This window comes from Leuciscus leuciscus (genome assembly GCF_965113295.1).
Source record: "Leuciscus leuciscus genome assembly, chromosome: 18".
NCBI lineage: Eukaryota > Metazoa > Chordata > Actinopteri > Cypriniformes > Leuciscidae > Leuciscus > Leuciscus leuciscus.
The window spans coordinates 20,514,790-20,531,072 of NC_138742.1; the positions used below are offsets into that span (position 1 = coordinate 20,514,790).

At 35.5% G+C, this 16,283-nt stretch overlaps 1 protein-coding gene across 1 annotated transcript; it reads left to right on the top strand.

The window, feature by feature from the left end:
* The first annotated feature begins 1 nt into the window (after position 1).
* sdcbp2 (syndecan binding protein (syntenin) 2) lies at positions 2-14,053 on the top strand. Its single transcript, XM_082144366.1, has 9 exons — positions 2-170; positions 5,041-5,092; positions 5,391-5,487; positions 8,226-8,326; positions 10,792-10,950; positions 11,154-11,329; positions 12,003-12,174; positions 12,310-12,401; positions 13,348-14,053. Exons 2-9 carry the CDS (start codon positions 5,042-5,044, stop codon positions 13,400-13,402), a joined length of 903 nt encoding a protein of 300 aa, XP_082000492.1. The 5' UTR covers positions 2-170; position 5,041; the 3' UTR covers positions 13,403-14,053.
* Positions 14,054-16,283: the final 2,230 nt, after the last annotated feature.

A 16,283-nucleotide genomic window follows, 5' to 3' on the forward strand; every position in this document is an offset into this window, starting at 1 on the left:
TACAAAGCCTAAACTGTACGCACACACATATCATCTCCCGTCTAATGTTGTTCACTTCTGCTCCAACCTAAAGAGGAAAAGGGTCCCATCGACTGTGCTCAGCTTGTTTACATTCCTTCTCATTACATTTACCCCATTTCTTCAGAAGTCACTCGTTTGAAAGCCGAAAGGTAAGACGCGACACTCTCTAATCTGAATAGTGTTGTTTAAATGATCTTTAGAGTGATTTATTCAGTCAGTCAGGTACGTGGTAACGTTACTCACTGGCTAACCGAAGCTAAACTTAACCAGGCTGCCGCTAACATACACGAAGAACAAAGACGTGCTAGTGTTCACTTTCCCGTGTTAGTCATTCCGTTATATTTGTATGTTTTTGTTTTTAAGGATATTTTTTGTGTAACACATTACCTGGCCATTATTTTAAGGAGAAAGAAATCGAACTTTACTCGTGTAATTAGCATGATTGTGTGGGTTGCTAACGGAGACTAGCTCGAGAGCTAAACAACAAAAACAGTCTATCAGTTTGACTGCTTATATTTTGAGTTAATTTTGCTTACTTTATGGTGACATGGAGTATAAAACCTTAGTTTATATATTTTTTAAAGTTGGCAGGTGCTTTTATCGCCTTTGTTGACAGTTTTTGGGTAATTTAGAGGAGAAAATATGTATAAAGTCTTTATCAGATAAACTGTTAGATTTTATATAAGAGAGAGAGAGAGGAAGAACAAGCTAATGTATAACTCAGCTCTCTTTAAATGCACGTTTAGCCAGTTAATATGATTATAACTTAGGCTATAGGCTATTGTCAGTGTAACATAATGACGATGTCGATTTGATGTTTGCCACGTAACATTCAATAAAAATTTCCAGGTGACGCATGTTGCGTATTAGCTAAATGTTAATAACTTAAGCATGTGCCGCTGACATATGAAACCTAGTCATTTCTTGAGAAACAAGTTTTACTTTCGATTATACCTGTATGTTCAGTCAATAATGAAAATAACTGAATTATTGATGACTGAGTAGGGGAAACAAACAATCAAAGGAGTGATGCTGACAGACAAACCTTTAAAGGCTTATAACCTAGTTTTCCTTTGTTTTTAGTTTTTTTTTTGGATGAAGGGACTTTCCCACATAATGACATCAGTTCACTGGAATTATTGAATCATTGTCGTTTGTCACTAGGTTATTAGGCTGTAGTAGTCATAATAAAATATCTCATATTTAGTTAATGACAGCGGTATTATATTTCCCCATATTTCCTGTGGATTGGATATTGTAACATGAATCCTTTGCTGGTCTCAGTCAATAGAGTTGCAGACTGTTGCCATGGGAGATCCGTTTATTATGCTCAGCACTCATTCAGTCTGCCTGAAAATGAGCTTTGCCCATTTCTCCCCCATACCAAAGGCCCCTCATCCACTCAACCGGACAGTTATCTACTGGCTTTGCCCCTTACTTAAGTTTGCTCTGGTGATTTTTCTGTAATAAATTGCGAGGAAAGTAGTCCACGTTTAGACAAAGATGTCATCTAAACCAGATTCAAGCAGTGTGAAATCACTCTATTGCTTCTGCATTATCTTGCATTAGTGACGCTTTCCACAATAAGACACATGGTTATTCATATATTTTTTTATTTAGTTGTATAATTATTTGCATTTTATTTTTGTATTGTTTTTTTGTAGCTGAAACTTAAATGTAATTTGTGCTCATTTGAATTTTATTTGAATTTTGGAATCATAGTTTCTGTTTCCCTGTGGTTTTATATTTATTATATTATTTTAACTGTTAACAAATGTTAGAGTTTTTGTTAAAGACGGAATCAAATGATAATTCATCTAGAACTATTTTCTAACCTATTTTATTGTGAATGATTCATCTGTGCTGTGCACGTTTAATTATTATAAGTATTTTTAATTAAACTATCATTGATCTTCCAGTGACATATCCCAGAGACCTCCATTAATTTTCTCCACATAAAACTCACCCGTTTCTTACAATCGACTGCAAGCTCACATTCAGATTCTACTCCATCCATTCACTTTCTTCTCTTTTTGATAATTCCTTTCACTAGGGTACACTGTAATATGGAAGAAAGATCTGCCGCTACTTCCGTTTCTTTGTGACCTGAATGAAAATACTGATAACAGGTGTTGACCTCAGATGACTTCAAGCCTCAATGATGAGATTCCCAGCTGTCCTTTATGCCTGCTTGATTTATGACACACTTTGTGCCCACAGTTGATTCACTTGATTTCTGGCGAGAAGCTGATCTAGATCGAGCTTCAAACAATAGAGGCACACATGTCTGCGAGAAGACTGCTCACTGTCTCCATAAGTCCACTTTTTAGAGACATCTCTACTTTAGTGGAATGCTCTTGACAGGAAATAATGGCCCTTTAGTACCACAGAGACATTTTTATGCGATGAGAGACTGTGTTTGTGTGATTGAAACCTGTCTGATATATTTTAGTGCCTGTTTCTGACATGTTGGTTGCTGTTGAATTGTCAGAGCAGATATTTCAGTGCATGTTTGCTTTCACATATCACGGTCTATGTATGGTGGGAAGAGGGCGTATGTGTTGGTTTGCATGAGTTCTGTGTGGACTTGTGTGGGAGTTTATTCATGAGTGTGTGGGTGATTTTTTTTTTTTTTTTTTTTTTGTGGTCATGTCTGTCTGTGAACGTTTCTCAGATTTGTACAAAATGTCATCGTGTAGGTGCATGTGCTTTAGCTTTAGTCTTGAATCTGACATTACGGGATAAGCAACTCCAGTCTCTTTAATCTGGTTGTAAACCTGTAAGTTCCAACATGCATTAGAGACTTGAATAGTTCTCCAGGCTGTTTGTTTCACTGGCAGTGCTCCAGTCGGACTGTTTCTAACTAAATACCTCCCGTTTCCTATTTCAGTTTGTTCATATAATGAGCGACTAACTATTTCCATTAGTATGTGGGATGTCTCTTTAGGGAAGTGAGGCAATGGGCAATTTCTCCCATTTCCCAACATGTAACCATGTTTACCTTCTTTTTGCTGTTACTTAATGTTTCTTCACTTTCTTGTTAGAAATCAGTATTTTAGCTTTGTCCAATGCCTGTATAACCATATGATCCACAGTAGGGTGTTGCTGTAGGCTCTTGTTGAGCATTTCCTGCATCTTGCTTTCTGCTGTCATGACGTACAGTAACCTGATGATCTACAGGCAGTGGTATTGTTGACTGAAATACACAATACGTCATGTGATCATCACTGTCATATGATTATGACTAATGTCAGCGCCTATCAATCACATGCTTCTTGGCCTTTCCTCTAGTAACTTGTAAATCACTCCCTCATATCTTCAATTCATGGTCTTCCTTTCTTTCTTAATGTAGTTTTATTTCTTTGTACTTCACTGGCTCATTTTCTTTCTCTTTTTTTTCTCCCCCTTCCCCTTCCTAGTAATGGATTTGTTCCCAGTAAAGCACTTAACTTCTCATTGATCTTCCACTATAAGATGAAGAGCGCAGTCAGGCAGTGTTTAATTCTGTTAGTGCTTTGGCTCTGTAGTGATGATTTCTGGTGGGATGTTCAGGTCCTCCATTTTTTTAATCATGAACTTTAGTCCTCATTAAACTGCTTTTTATTCTATCTTGCAATTTAATTTTGTAAGTCAACTATTTGATACAAAGTCACATTGTAAAGTTCCAGAGGGTTCAGTTTATAATGAATAGGCCTAGTTCTGAAATGTATGTTTGTGTTATGCGTGTATGGTAGTGATGTGTTATTGGATGTTTGTAGTTGCAATTGTTGAAATTGTTGCTACTGTCCTCAACCAAAAAATCTCAAGGATTGAAGTATGCCCATATTTCTGTAATGGCTTGAGTCTGTCTACTCTGGAAGTGTCAAAGCTGCATGTCACCTCAGAATGTTCACTAACAGTTTTAGAATCTTTAGTAGACTTCAGCAATGCTAAAATGGGTGAATAACTATTTATCCAATTTTATTTTTGACTGAAATGTATTATATAATTTACATCATATTATTTTTCCATCATCATCATCATATAATATATAAAATATAATAAAAATGTAACATATATTACAAAAATTATTAATATATAAAAATAAACCATAAAATAAAAATTTGTATTATAAAGTTATAAAGTATTCTAATAATACACATTTAAATGATTATAATATTAATCATTAATTATAGTTTTAATAAACCCGAGACAAAAATGTTTTTTTTCAAAACTAGGTTTGATGTAACAGTCTGCCTAAGTTGAAGTTATTTAAATGTGTAATTTTCTTGCTATTTTATCTGTTATACATGGCATTTGTATTATATTGTAATAAGCATTCATCCAATTAAATAACTCATGATTATTGATGTTGCTAGTATCATACTCTTCTGCTTGAGTTATTGGAGCAAGACTGTCTTTGTCAAATCAAATTGTTTTATTTGTGCATATGGACTGAGTGTTGAAGGTTTTTATTTGTGCACTTCTTCCTCTTGTGAAGTGAAATTTGCTCCTATGTCTGAAAGTACAGCTAGAGTTATTGTATGAGTTATTATAATTTCTGGTGGTTTATCGACATGTTTTTTTGATGTCATTGAGGATGACTGTGCAGAAGACACAGATGGACTCAGAGGTGGATCATTTCACAACGTGAAAGCAACACCACCACTGAGCTAATGCCTGGAGAGCTGTGACACATCCGTGTGTGTGTGTGTGTGGTGGGGGGTGTTTGATTTTTTTTCAGAGAATGTGAAGGTGTCAGTCAGGATGGAGAATCCTGATGAATTCACTGTGTTTTTGTTCCTGATTAAAGCAGCAGTCGTTGTCTGTATCCTCCTAATACACTCCCTGATCTATCCCATCTAATTAGTATAGGTTTCAATTCCCGCTGGAGTCATGTGGTTGCTGCTAGTCAGCTGAAAAATGAACTCAGGCAATATGGCTCTATATGAGCTCACTGAAAGCATTGTTTCTTGTGTTTCATATCACGCTGTCTTATTTCCCCCATTTTCATGCTGGTACAATTGTGTTTTTTTCTAGGATGTCATTGTACCCATCCCTAGAGGACCTTAAAGTGGACAAGGTCATTAGGGTAAGCAGTGTTATTTTAGTATTATTTAAATACTATTATATTATCTATTCATATTTTGAATGACCTTTTATTTTCAATTTCTATAAAATATATATTTTTATTTCTTTATTTCAGTACTTGAACTTATTTCAGTTGGTTTGCCAACCCAATATATATCATCTATTTTATTTTATTTCAGCTTTATAATTTAAAAACAAATGCTTTTTAAAGGGTTGGTAGCTGTCCCCATGATTAAGGCACTTTAAAAGATCTAGGATTGAAGTATAATTCAATTTTCACATGTGGTCTGCTCCTCTAGGCCCAATCCCAGTTTGCTGATGCCACTTCCAGTACCCCAGCCATCACTCAGGAGGTCTACCAGCCACAGCCTGCCATTCAGGGGATGCCAAGCTCCAGTGAGTCCGGGCTCTGCCTGTCTGTCTTCTTATGCTGTCTATCTTGCTTCCCTCTCCCTTATCATACCATTCTCTCTTTCATTTCTGGAGTGCTGAGTGAGAGCTGTTTTTATAGAGATGAAAGGCATGCTAATGTTTTGTGAGATTGTCAAGCAGGAAATGAAGACATGCCTTAGGGGATCTGGGAGCAATTCAACAACAGTGCATCAGCCATTCCTATTACCTTTTATTTTATTTTTTTATCTCAGTGTAAAACAAGTGCTCAAGTTGAACCCCTCCTATCCAGGCAGCACTGCCTTCCACCTATATGTTCTCATTAGCCGTGTTTCCACTGTCGGGCCAAAAGCGAGCATGCTAGTTGCATGCCAGTCACTTTCGGGGCTTGATCGGGCCTTGTCGGGGCTTCATCAGTGCCAACGGCCAGGTATTTTTTTTGCCTGCTGAATACCTTGCTCCAAAGCGGGCCAACTGGGGCTTGAGGAGTGGTCATGAACAAAGGCAGAAAGCGTCAACACCACGGCTCATTTCCCATGTTATTATATCAGGCTACCTAACTTCAACATTTAAGACATTTTCAGCTCATAACTCACTTTCAGACACCAGCGAGTGTTTGAAATAACTTCTTTGCTATCCGGTGGCGATTCTGATCACCATATGAGGCAGAAATATACAGTATTTATATGCGATACTAAAGGCTTCTTATGCTAACCATTGCAATAATAAATACATAAATATGTTTATGGAAAATACCAGAGACTGCTTGAAGAACGTAGACGAATCATATATGATTATAATCGTGTATTTATTTGGTTTTATGGTATGTTCTCTTTTTATGTGAAATGGTAAATACCAGATTGATTCAGCATGATTGATGTGCACTCCTGACATAAAGAAATAATTACATACCTTGCATATCTGTCACTGTAACAATTTTTATTGTAAAACATTGTTAAATATCAATGCTGGAATCTTAAAGGGATACTCCACTTTAAAATGAAAATTCTGTCATCATATACTCACCCTCATGTTGTTTCAAACCTGTATGAATTTCTTTCTTCTGCTGAACAGAAAGGAAGATATTTAGAAGAATGTCAGAACCAGACAGTTTCTGGTACCATTGACTTCCATAGTATATATTTTTTCCTACTATGGAAGTCAATGGGACCAGAAACTGTCTGGTTACTCACATTCTTCTAAATATCTTCCTTTCTGTTCCGCAGAAGAAAGAAATTCATACAGGTTTGAAACAACATGAGGGTGAGTATATAATGACAGAATTTTCATTTTAAAGTGGAGTATCTCTTTAAGTCTTTAAGTAAATACCAAACATTCGCTTCTGTCATGCTCATATTGCAATCTAGCTAGTTTTCAGTCAGCTGGTGGGTTGTGTGATGTTGTTCTATGGAGGTTTTAAAGTAGCGCTGCGGGGCTACTGGTCCGACAGTGGAAACACAACTTGATTTGGGCCTCGGTGCTTGAGGTCCGAGGCTATTGGCCCCACCCTGCACGTTGTTAGCCCTGGTGGCTATTGCGTCCCTGTTAGAGGCCTCTCTGGACACTGCCAGGATATTACACAACAAGAATGTTAAAAAAGAGTTTTTAAGGTGGCCATATTTGTTTTTTTTATGTGCTTGACGACCTCCTGTTCTGTAGTTGTAGATTTTTATTTTATATGTAAAAATATATCCAAGTTATGCATATATAATGTGATATATGTATATTAATAGAATCCTGAAAAAGTAACACTATCTTTTAAGAGTGTAACAGTACACAAACATTACGGTTCTGTACATACCTTGGTTCAGTGTGTTTTCGATTCAGCTGGGGAACAAACTGTGGTTTACTGACAAACAACAAAAAAGTCAATGTCAATGCAATGCAACACGCACTGCAGTTCATGGTGCTGTTTTAATTGGGGGAAGAGATTTGAATGCAAATATGTTAGCTAAATATTTTACAATAATAATTATTGTGCTCCCATTCTATTTGCTCCATCTATTTGATGGATGTCAGATGTGTTCACAACATCAAAGTACAACAGTGTTGTCCCATCCTTAAGTTTGAAAGTTCTGCTTGTGCAGTGGTTAATACAATACTATTATTTGCATGTGATGTGTACTATTATTGTATGTGTATGTATTTTTAAACACTATTATTTGAATTTGTACACATACATACCTAACTGAAAGACCCAAACATTTTCTGTACGAATATGTGTACCGCTATCTATCTATGCTGTTCATTTGAACTTTCTAAACATTTTTATTTTTAAAGTGTCGATTTTTTTTGTGTATGTCTGGACCTGATCACACAGTGTAGAAATCTAGAGACTGACTGGTGTGCTAGTGTGTGTTTGTGTAAACCTCACAGGCAGACATTTTCCTATCTGAGCGCTGGGGAAAGTAGGAGAAAGAGAAACAAGCATTGTAGCCATGATTCAACTCAGGAAATAATTACTGGTTGGAAACATTCATGGCCAGAATCTGAAACCAGCGACTGTAGGATGACTGACACTTGAACTCTGTTTTTCACAATTCTCTGTTATTCTATGTTCTGCTTTTTTCACTTGCTTTATGCTGCAATCTATAAAGCAATCTCTGAATTTTTAAAACTACATAAAAAATCAAATCTACTGGTTCATGGCTAATCATCACTACGCTACTATGTTAGCTGTTAGCTCTGTATCATATAGAGAATTCAAAACTTCAATATGAAATGCTTTCTTTCTCTCCATCCAGCTCTGTATCCAAATCTCGAGGAGCTGGGAGATTATATGGGCCTCAGTCTGAACAGTGATGAGGTCCAGAGAAACCTTGCGCTGGTCCCGGTGGCTGACAGTGTAAGTACTGTATGTGCATGTTTCTGTTGCTTTAACATGGCATAAATGTGTTAAGTACAAATGACAAAACAGTAGCACAAAAGTTGATTGTCTCTGAGTACACATTTGCTTTTAGAGTTCAGTGTGGGTTTCTCTTCCCTGTTCTGAGGATTGCCACTCATCAAGAAATATTTGTTGTATGCAAACAATGACATTTCAGAGTCTCAAATGCTTTCCTAGCAGTGCAAGCTAAACCACTCTTTCCTGGTTTAGTTTGCTGTACTTTCGTCCCTGCCACTGTTGCCTTGTACAATATTTTCTGTTAAAGCAGCCAAGGTAATTGTGTAAGCTTTGAAAAAGGCGGCAGTTATGTATGCGTGTTAGCATTTGTGCCTTTGTGCTTTTTTCCTTTCTTTTTCTGTGAATAGCGCAAATTGGCCACAGGGTGTCTTAGCATAACCCATAATTCTTTTCAGCATCATTCCTGGAAGCAGAGCTCAGGAATGACTCATGCACCATAAGGCCTGTGTTGGAGTGTTGCTAATGTAGGCTGCTCTCTAAAGGCATCTTAAAATTATACTCTCTGTTCTGTTCAAGTACTAAACATTAGACCAGCATCTCCCAATCTTTTTTGTACCATCACAGCCCCATCAATAAGGCTCAAGTACCCATTTATCAACACCAAACCAGAAATGCATTTCTCTTCACTAATACTGCTGGATATCATACATTCAGCATTATTGTTAATATTGTTAAAGCTGCTTAAAAAAACATTACTGTGGGTGAAAAACAGACTCACAAACTAGAACATTCTAATATGAGTATCTTGTTTTCATTCCTTAAAAAGAAGCCATAAAATTACAAGATTTAATCACAATAATTTAATTGGTAACTCATTTGTTCACATTAGTTAATGCATTAGATATCAATAACAATAAACTACAGTTCGTATTGATCTAGGTTTAGGTTAATATATTTAATGAATATAATGTTCATTGTTAATTCTTGTTCTTTTATAATACATTGTAACTAATATATAAGTCGTTTGAACTACGTTATAATGACCATTAATGTCTTTTAACTTGCATGTTTCATATACTAATATAAAACCGAAGCTATAGATTGTGAAATTAAACATTTCTCGTTCTTAGTGTTTTTTTAAGTTAGCTTAGATAGTAGCATAGCATACAGCTATCCGAAATTATTAGAGATAACGTTTTTTTCACCATCTATGATATGTTTCGATAAAAAACTTCGATAACAAATATGATACAGGCATAATTCTGTTTAAGAATGAATTATGACATGACATGCTGTATATTATGCCTTGTTGCATAATAACAATTAACAATGTCGCAAAACATACCTAAAAATGCAATTTCTTTCACTTTAACTATATAAATAATCAGGATAAAAACAAAAGATTATTACATGAATTAAAGTTTGATTGATTAGATTAAGAATCGTGAGAACAGCTTTAGATCAGCTTTTACTGGGGTCCTAAGCTGGGACTCATCATTTCACCACACAGGCTTGTAGTTCTTTCCTGATCCATTCCCCTCTCTTCTCTCCTATTACTTCCTGTCACTGCTTCTACTGTCCTATCATAAATGGCAAAAATAAAAATTCATAAACTCTACCATTAAGTTTGGGGGTCAGTAAGATTATTATTTTGTTTTTTTTAAAGAAATTGGTTAAACTGATCAAAAGTGTCAGTAAAAATATTTATAATGTTACAAAAGATTTGTATTACTATAAAGATTCCTGAAAACAGTGCATCACAGTTTGCACTAAAATACTAAGCATTATAATAATAAGAAATGTTTCTTGAGCACCAAATCAGCATATTAGAATGATTTCTGTAGGATCATGTGACAGACACTGTGACACTCTGCTAGCTCTAATAGTAACTCAAATCCAGCTTTAATAAGGCAGAATCTGCATTAGTACTACATTAGACCATTTGCATGGACAGCAGTTGCTATCCACTTAAGTCGTGTGTATGGAATACTTTTTCCAGGTCCAAGCCTCCAGTTGTTTCAAGTGAGAATACTAGCTCAACAGCAGTTTATGAACATTATTTATTCATATTACACAATACACATTAAAGATAAGCTTTTATAAACTTGCGTGTCACGTTGCATATACTACATTCTCTGGGCTCACGGATTCCTGGACACCAATTAAATGATTATTTTAAAAAATAAAACCCTGTCTGGCCATGTGGGATTTCGGGATATGGAGATAAAGTTAGGATCGTGATTATTATAATTTTTTCCCCTGTAGTTTAACAGCACGCTATGAGTGTATATTAGTACCATTTGTTGTTCGCTTTTGGTATCTGACAAGGGTTTGAACCCGGAAAAGGTGATACGTGATGTCAGACTTCACAAGCAGATTTCACAGAAATAAATGTTAGTGTTGTATGTGACCAATACACTCACACATATGAGAATTAATTAAAATAGTTTTCTCTCTCCTGGCAGCAAGTGGCAGTGCCGAGTTGTCTGGGTGGCATGGTGCGGCCCGTGACTGGTGCAGATGTGGGTATTCGGAGGGCAGAGATTCGCCCAGGTCTTCGGGAGATCATCATCTGCAAAGACCAGGAAGGAAAGGTCGGCCTCCGACTCAAAGATATCGATAATGTGAGTAAAGCTCTTCGCATTAAACACTTTCTCAGAGTCATGACTGGTGTTGTGATTTATTGTTTTGAGTGAGTAATTGGTATGTAGGTTAACTGGTAATAAGGCATTACACCCTCATTGTCAGCATATGTGTCATTGTTATCATCAGCAGCAGCCAGATGTCATTATATTCATGCACGTAATTTCCATGTCATTGTCTTTAGGGAGTGTTTGTCCAGCTAGTGCAGGCGAACTCTCCAGCGGCTTTGGGTGGTCTGCGTTTTGGAGATCAGGTTCTGCAGATCAATGGGCAGAATGTTGCTGGCTGGAACTCAGATAAAGCCCACAAAGCTCTGAAGGCAGCAGCTGAACAACGCATCGAGCTCATCGTCCGTGACAGGTCAGTTATTTTCATCTATACAGTATATGTATCTATACAATACATGTTTGGGTCAGCAAGATTTTTTTTTTTAAGTAGTCTTTAATGTTCACACAGGCTGATCAAAAATACAACAAAAGTGTAACATTGTAAAATTGTATTGTAATTTAAAATGTGTGTGTTTATATATATATATATATATATATATATATATATATATATATATATATATATATATATAAATAACACAGTAACAAAACATTCATAGAAATTCGACAGAATCAGCATGACAGGTGTATTACTATATTTGTAGTTCTTTGCTGCCTCCTGGTGGTTGAAGTATTTTTTTGAATTCAATATGAAAAGAAGGAAAGTTCCTAATTGATTCAAGTTGAGCTCTGTAAAATCTGTGACATAGTGGCGATTACCACAAAGTAATTTAGCAAAAAACATTAAACTAAATTCAGTTACAGTAAGGCACCTACAAGCAGTAAACATTTAAATACACCGTTTTTGAAGTATAGCCACAGGACAAACTGCATGACGACATGAGACCTCAATCACTGTTTGCATTAAAGTTATATGCAATATCATAATCACATAAAAAGGGGTTGAAAATAATTTTCAACATCATGCCACAGATTATGCAAATAGAGATCAACTTTTTATTATATTTATATATTTTGTGTTCCAGACCATTCCAGCGCACAGTCACCATGCATAAGGACAGCTCCGGCCACGTGGGCTTCATCTTCAAATCCGGGCGCATCACGTCTCTAGTGAAGGATGGTTCTGCTGCCCGCAATGGCCTGCTCACAGATCACTACATCTGCGAGATCAACGGCCAGAACGTCATTGGACTCAAGGTGAGTTTTTTCAGAATATGCCTTTAAATGTGGTCTCTCTGTCATGTCCCAGTACCAACTGTTTTTATAATAAAATCACTTACTGTAAGAAATCAAATTAGTTGATCAATTTGAGATTTTGTTTTCTGTCTCCAGGACACTCAGATCAAGGACATCCTGACCACATCTCCTACTGCCATGACCATCACCATCATGCCTAAGTTCATCTACGACCACATGATTAAGAAGTGAGACCCAGCTTTTTTATCCTAAAATATCTAATAATTGTAGTAGAGCAGTTGCAAAAAAATAAAATAAATTGTACTTGTATTTTTAAAAACCGGCATGTAATTACAGCTGTAAATAATTTCTGTATTTACATCTATAATTTCACTGTTGAGCCTTCCCATAAACCTTAACCCACCATCAAATCTACCCAGTACAGCTGCACGATTCAGGATAAATTGAGAATCATGATTTTATTTTTTTTATTTTTTTATGGGTCACGTTTTTCCCATTATTCTGAATAGACAACTGAACAATATAACATTTTACTTGAGGTTTTGACAAAATGTTAATTGCTGCAGTCTATTTAAAAAACTTTTTTTTAGTTAATATGAATTATTTAAAACAAATCGGTTTAAATTATTGATTCAAAGTCTCACTCGTAAAGACTTTCATTACCCCATGAATCAGCGTTTTTAACAAATCTCTTTGAATGAATGATTCAATTGCAAATGCATTTTTTTAACAGTCACTTGTTGCCATCTACTGGTGCAACAGCATAACTGATACAATAGTTATTTGAAGCATCAAGTTACTTGATGGTGATTTTCTCTATTTTGATCGCTACTGTAGTCATCAGTGTTTATACCCAAACTATAAACTTTTATCCCAGTGCTTTTGTGATAATTTGAGTTTGTAACAGAAATAATGATACCTTCTGGTTGTAATGACAGTTTGTAAAGCTTTTTCATATCTATACATGGCAACTGCTCTCTCTGGGTCAGCAGTAGTGCCAACGCAGATTTGAATGTTCCCTGTGATCATGCTTGTAAATAAATGACTTATTAATGTGTATTAAGCCTACAGTGTGACATGAACAAAAACAGACATCAATAATCTGAAGAATTTCTATCAAAAATAATTGTCAGGCAAAATGTTCTGATGACAGCTCTAATCTGTGTATTGCAGGATGTCAAGCGGCCTGCTGAAGTCCTCAATGGATCACTCTGTGCCTGAGGTCTGAACACAGGACAACACGCACACCCCCTTCCACAATGCCTACAATCTCTAGCCTTCCCATTGGAGCCTTCCACCACATGGGTCGTCTATCACTGATGGGATAAACCTCCTCAATCACTTTCATTTATAACATGTACAAATGGCCTTTTTTATTTTACATGTTGGCTGTTATTGTTTTGCCTTCTAGTTCTTGATTATGTCCTTCATGTCATTGTTGCCATTCTTTAATTGTTGTCATATTACATGTTATATAATAATCCATTGTCATCATTGAATATTATTATTATCCGATTATTTTAATTTGGCTGGGAGGCAAGGGGTTAAAAACTGAATCTGAGCTTCCTTTTTTGAAAAGCATTAGCTTCAACACTCCTATCTTTTCCATTTCTCCCACTATGCACAAACACTTTGTTTTTTTGAACATCTATATGCCAAGACAGCTGTACTCTGCCAGAATGAATCATTGGCCAGAATTTGTAATTTCACTACTCATTTCTTATTGATTTTGAACATGTTTTTTAGGCGTTTAATCTTTGATGATATTCTGTCATTATCCTGTAAATGTTTTAGTGTCTCTAAAAATTTATATACGAATGTAACCTGAAGACTGAAATTATTACAAAAATAAATAATCATCCTGGTGGTACCATTGGAATATATTGCTCAAATATATATATAAAAAAAATCAACATGTTTTAAGATGGTCTACACATTTGCTCTTTTTCAGATGATTAGGAGCTTGAAACAACAGATGTAAAAACGTCAAAAGTAGCAAGAAGTCTTTGTTCACCATGCTGTTTAATATAGATCCTTTTACAGAGCGATGTTGGTCAAGAGCAATGTGCTGCAGTGATGTCTGTTCACACGAATATTACCATTAAAATATTATTCTACACAAAAATATCAATAGACAATATGAAACATTGCCAGACTTACAAGACTGGTTCCACTTAGGGTGCTGATACTGTTAGACAATACAGAGCCAAAACTGAAGTGCCAGATGAAAAATGTAAACATCATTGGAATTACTATGTATGAAAAAATCTCTATAACAAATGTACCTCTCTGAGATCTAATATTCTAGGCACAGTCGTATAATCCTGCTTAAGAGACACTAAACTACTGATGTGAGTGTCAGTTTGCCACCAATTTTACATTTCAATATTCACTTTGAAAGAAAGAAACATGGCTTACGACTTTTGACTTGTTGGCGCCTAAACCACTTTCAATCTTTTCATTTAACCAAATAATTTGCAGAATATATGTGGTCCTAAGTCTTCTAACCATATTTGAAGGTGATAAAAAGAAACGGACACTTACAATGCTCAGACACAATGCAGTCCTCTATGGAAAGCCTGTTAACCTCGGAAGATAAGTAACAATACTTTATTAGTAAACTAACATGTATTAATATCTGCAGACTTCTTAATGGTGGATCTGAAGCTTTAAAGCAAATAATCTGTGATTATCAGTTACCATCCAAATGCAGAAAGAAAAATTAACTGATGCTGCAACACAAATCTCCAGCACACACTTACACAGCTCTGTTTTCTGCCAAAAGAATTGTGTTGAATGCTATTTAAAAGTTTTTTTTTTAAATCAAATAACTATATATAATATGACAGAAATATTATTACTCAAATTTACCAGCATATAGGGCCAACATACACATCTCTGCTTGTAATATGGCTTCAGAAAATTCAAAAAAATCTTATCAAGGCCTTGTGTGTCAATTCAGCAGTTATACAAAGCTTTACATCAGCGTAAAACATTTATCTGGTCAAATAACTAATGCAATAGTTATTTACGTACATTTCATTGACAAACAGACAGTAGCATTTTGGAGGAAACCTCCTGTGTTCTTGGAGTAGCACTTGATTACAATCTCATTTAACCTCCGTTAAGCCAAAAGACAACTATCTGCAAACCACACATTCATAGTTTAAACAAACAAAACAAAAATTCAGGAAATATACGCCTTCTTTTCTTATAATCTATTGTAAGGTTCTTTAATAAGCGCCTTGGTATGAGGTAAAAAGTGCAGGGACAATACTAAATTAAAGACATATGTATGCACTTGACACCACATAAAGCACAAATTAAGATTGTCAAGCAGAATAAATATCAAGCGCTGAAAACCTTACAGATGCCGCACAAAATCTGCACAACAGAAAGCAGCATATTATTTGAAAAATAACTTTGCAAACAGACAACAAATAATGACTATATCCAACTACATATACTGTACACAATATCAAAGGGGGAGGTAGACCGAAAGGCAGCGGCTATTAATGGTTTAGAGTGACAGAAGATCAGATGATATGTGAGATGCAAATAACTACAATTAGTGTTCTTCTGGCTGATTATCTAGTACACTGTTTTCTGGCTAATCAATCCAGCTGTCACATACACAAAGTATAAATATTTAAGTAAATTAGTAAATTAGTGATGATTCTTTGAAATGGTGGTGTTGGTGAAATCTAACTGAACCACAAATCCACATGTATGCATTGGCCTTTGGACAGACAGAAACACACAATCAAGTTTACTTCAAGTAATTGCTTATAAAGTGAATTATAGTGCAATCGACATCACCTTAGTGTCAGTCAAATAAATGGTCAACATGAACATACAGTCATGGCCAAATGTTTGGAAAAAAGCTTTCAACTTTAAACTTTCAACAAGTTTTATATTCCTCTTTTCATACCAAGTAACAATACGAAGTAATTTTTTTTCTTTATTTGATATTTTTAGTGGAATTATATTACATAGTATTTCTGAAATAACATATTAGCATAGCAACAACATGTTTAGTAAGGTCGGTGTAATGATAAATTAATTTCAGTTTTTATAGTGGAACGCAGGACAGCTTGGTATGACCTCTG